General features: G+C 44.1%; 1 protein-coding gene across 1 annotated transcript; it reads right to left on the minus strand.

The window, feature by feature from the left end:
• Positions 1-982: 982 nt before the first annotated feature.
• Positions 983-2927, minus strand: LOC130736035 (uncharacterized). Its single transcript, XM_057587895.1, has 3 exons — positions 2798-2927; positions 1581-2002; positions 983-1483 (listed from the first exon to the last, which is right to left on the minus strand). Exons 1-3 carry the CDS (start codon positions 2925-2927, stop codon positions 983-985), a joined length of 1053 nt encoding a protein of 350 aa, XP_057443878.1.
• Between the last annotated feature and the right edge of the window lie 205 nt (positions 2928-3132).

A 3132-nucleotide genomic window follows, 5' to 3' on the forward strand; every position in this document is an offset into this window, starting at 1 on the left:
CATATTCTTCTTGGTTGTTGCTTGCCCTGAATTCACACTTCAATGATTTTTCAATTGTCATTTTATCCGGGCCTTCAATGTTTATGCCCGCCCCGCTGCCTTTGTCATTTGAAGATCCATCAACAGAAAGGATCCACTCACCATTTGTCCATTCGCCCTCGAAAGACGTCATTTCAGCTACAAAATCAATCAAACTCTGGGTTGTGATGGTCCCCCTTGGCTCATATTGGATATCATGCTCTGACAGCTCAACAAACCAACTAACTAGTCGTCATGATAGATCAGCTTTCTGTAATACTTGTCTCAATGGAATGTCAGTCTTGACTTTTACTTGGAATCTCTGAAAATAAGGTCTTAATCGCCTTGCTGTCTTTAAGATCGCCAGAGCCGCATTTTCAATTTTCTGGTAGCGCATTTCCGCGCCTTGTAAGGTATGGCTGACAAAGTATATAACCTTGTACTTCTTGCTCTTTTCTTGAAGTAAAATAGTGTTGACCGCCGTGTTTGTGACTGCCAAGTAAAGGATCAAAGGAACATCCAAAGTTGGCTTGGATAAAACCGACGGTGTTGCTAACAATTCCTTCAACTTGTGGAACGCTTGCTCACATGATTCAGTCCATTGAAACCTTGAGTTCTTCTTTAGACATACAAAGAACGGGGCTGCCTTATCACCCGCCAATGGCAAGAAGCGAGATAAGGCAGCCAACTGCCCTGTTAGCCTTTGCACTTCACGAACACTGGTTGGGCTCTTCATTTCCATAATGAACTTACACTCGTCTGGATTTACTTCTATTCCTCTAGATGTGATCATGAATTCTAAGAACTTTCCTCCTTGAGTTCCAAAAGAACATTTTTCTGGGTTCAACCTCATCTTGAACTTCCTCAGTTGGGCGAACGCTTCTGCCAAGTCTTCATAATGCTCTCCATCAAGAGTTGACTTTACAATCATATCATCTACATATACCTCCATGTTGCGCCCCACTTACTTTGCAAAAATTTTGTCCATTAGGCGTTGGTAAGTTGCCCCTGCATTTTTCAAACCAAATGACATTGTCCTATAACAATAGTTAGCCTGATTTGTCATGAACGCTGTACTTTCCTCATATAGGGGGTGCATCATGATTTGGTTGTAACCAGAATAGGCATCCATGAGGCTCAAAAGCTCATTTTCTGAGGCTCCATCTACCAATTTGTCCACATTTGGAAGTGGGTAGGAATCCTTTGGGCACACCTTGTTTAAACTTGTGTAATCTGTACACATTCTCCACTTTCCATTGGCCTTTCGAACCATAACCACTTTTACCAGCCAAGTCGGGTATTGCACTTCTCGAATGAAATTAGCTTCAATCAGTTTTTGTGTTTCAATTTGCACCGCTTTGTCCTTTTCCTCGCCCATACGCCTCCTCGCCTGAACAACAGGCTTTGCCCCTGGTCGAATGGCCAGTTTATGTGAAATATCATTTGGGTCAATTCCCGGAACGTCCTTAATTGTCCAAGCAAATAAATCTAGATTCTCTCCTAACAAGGGCGACCAGGCGAGCCTCTTGCTCACTTGATAGTCCACTTCCGATTTTTAACACCTTGTCCTTCACTTTTGTAGGTTTCATTTCTTCAATAGGTTGAGGGCGGAGATCTTCTGAGTCATCTCTAGGGTCCAAGTTAAAACCCTCATGTGGAAAGATCTCAGTAATTCTATGGCTTTCCTTGGCGGCCTTCCTACCACAGAGAGCCACAATTTTTAGGTAACATTCCCTCGCCGCATCTTGATCTACACGCAATCCTCCAATTTTGTCATTGCACGCCGGACACTTAATGGTTAAATGAGCAGTAGAGATTACCGCACATAACTTGTTGAGTGTATCACAGCCGAGCAATGCATTATAATTTGCTCGACAAGTAAGAACGAGGTACTTGACTTGAAACTTTTTGACAAATTCTCCCTCGCCAAAAACAGTTGGAATTTCCACATAGCCTCTAACAATTACACGATCGCCAGTGAAACCTACCAAAGTTCCAGGGTAAGGCTTTAAATCTGATTCTTTAAGCCCTAAGCGATCGAATGCATCGCCATAAATAATGTCCGTCGAGCTTCCTTAGTCTAAAAACACTTTCTTGGTCTTGTAGTTGTTGACCCTGATTGTCACCACAATGGGGTCATTGTCATGTGGAATGACATGCGCGAAATCCTGTGGGGTGAACATGATTGGAGAGTGATTCAACAAACAAGCCCCCTTGTACGCTTTTTGCACAAAATGAACCACCGCAACATGTCTTTTCCTGGCCTTGCTTGAAAGTTGTCCACCGCCAAATCCTCCTGCGCATTCACCAGATGGTTCTCCTAACTCTTCAAAAATTTCGTTGTTCTTTTCTTTACTGTCTTGAGTCGCCGCCTTGGCAGGCTCTTAACTTGAGTTGTTCTTAATAAAATTCGTCAGGTGCCCTGCCTTGATCAAGCGATCGATCTCACGGCGCAACATCCAACAATTATCAGTAGTGCGCCTCAAAGCCTTGTGGAATTCACACCACCTATTTGTGTCAACGTTAGCCGGAGGTCGCCGGGGAGATCCTTGATATTGTACAGCATTTGTCTGCCCAACAGTGTGCAATATAGTACTCAAGGGGACATTCAGTTTTGCCAATGGTGCAGTGTTTGGTGTAGCTATTGGTTGTGTCGCCTGATTCGGCGACGCACCCTATGCATTCTTGTGCCAAGTGTTGCTCTGAAATCCTTGCCTTGCATGTTGATAAGGTCCAGGCCTTGGCTGGCGGGGTGTTTGAGTTGGCCTTGAATCTTTACTTGCTTTTGTCTTCTCAGATGGTGCAGTGCCTTGTTGAATGCCCTTTCGCCAGTCTTCCCTTTCTTTTTTAGTCTGATCATCTTGTTCTATCAAGATAAACTCCTGCACCCTGGATCGTAAATCCATCATGTCTCGCGCCAGACGCCTAGTTAAATGACGGTTTAACGAGCCCGCCCGTAGTCAATTTTTGAAAGCCGCCACACACAGGTCGGGGCTGTCATTCTCCAGTTGTACCGCCATTTTGCAAAAACGTGCCATGTAAGTCTTTAGTCTCTCACCCGGCTGCTGTTGTATGTTGATCAAATCAAAGATGGTTGCCTTTTGAGTTTTGTTC

Source organism: Lotus japonicus, chromosome 1 (genome assembly GCF_012489685.1).
Source record: "Lotus japonicus ecotype B-129 chromosome 1, LjGifu_v1.2".
Taxonomy (NCBI): domain Eukaryota; kingdom Viridiplantae; phylum Streptophyta; class Magnoliopsida; order Fabales; family Fabaceae; genus Lotus; species Lotus japonicus.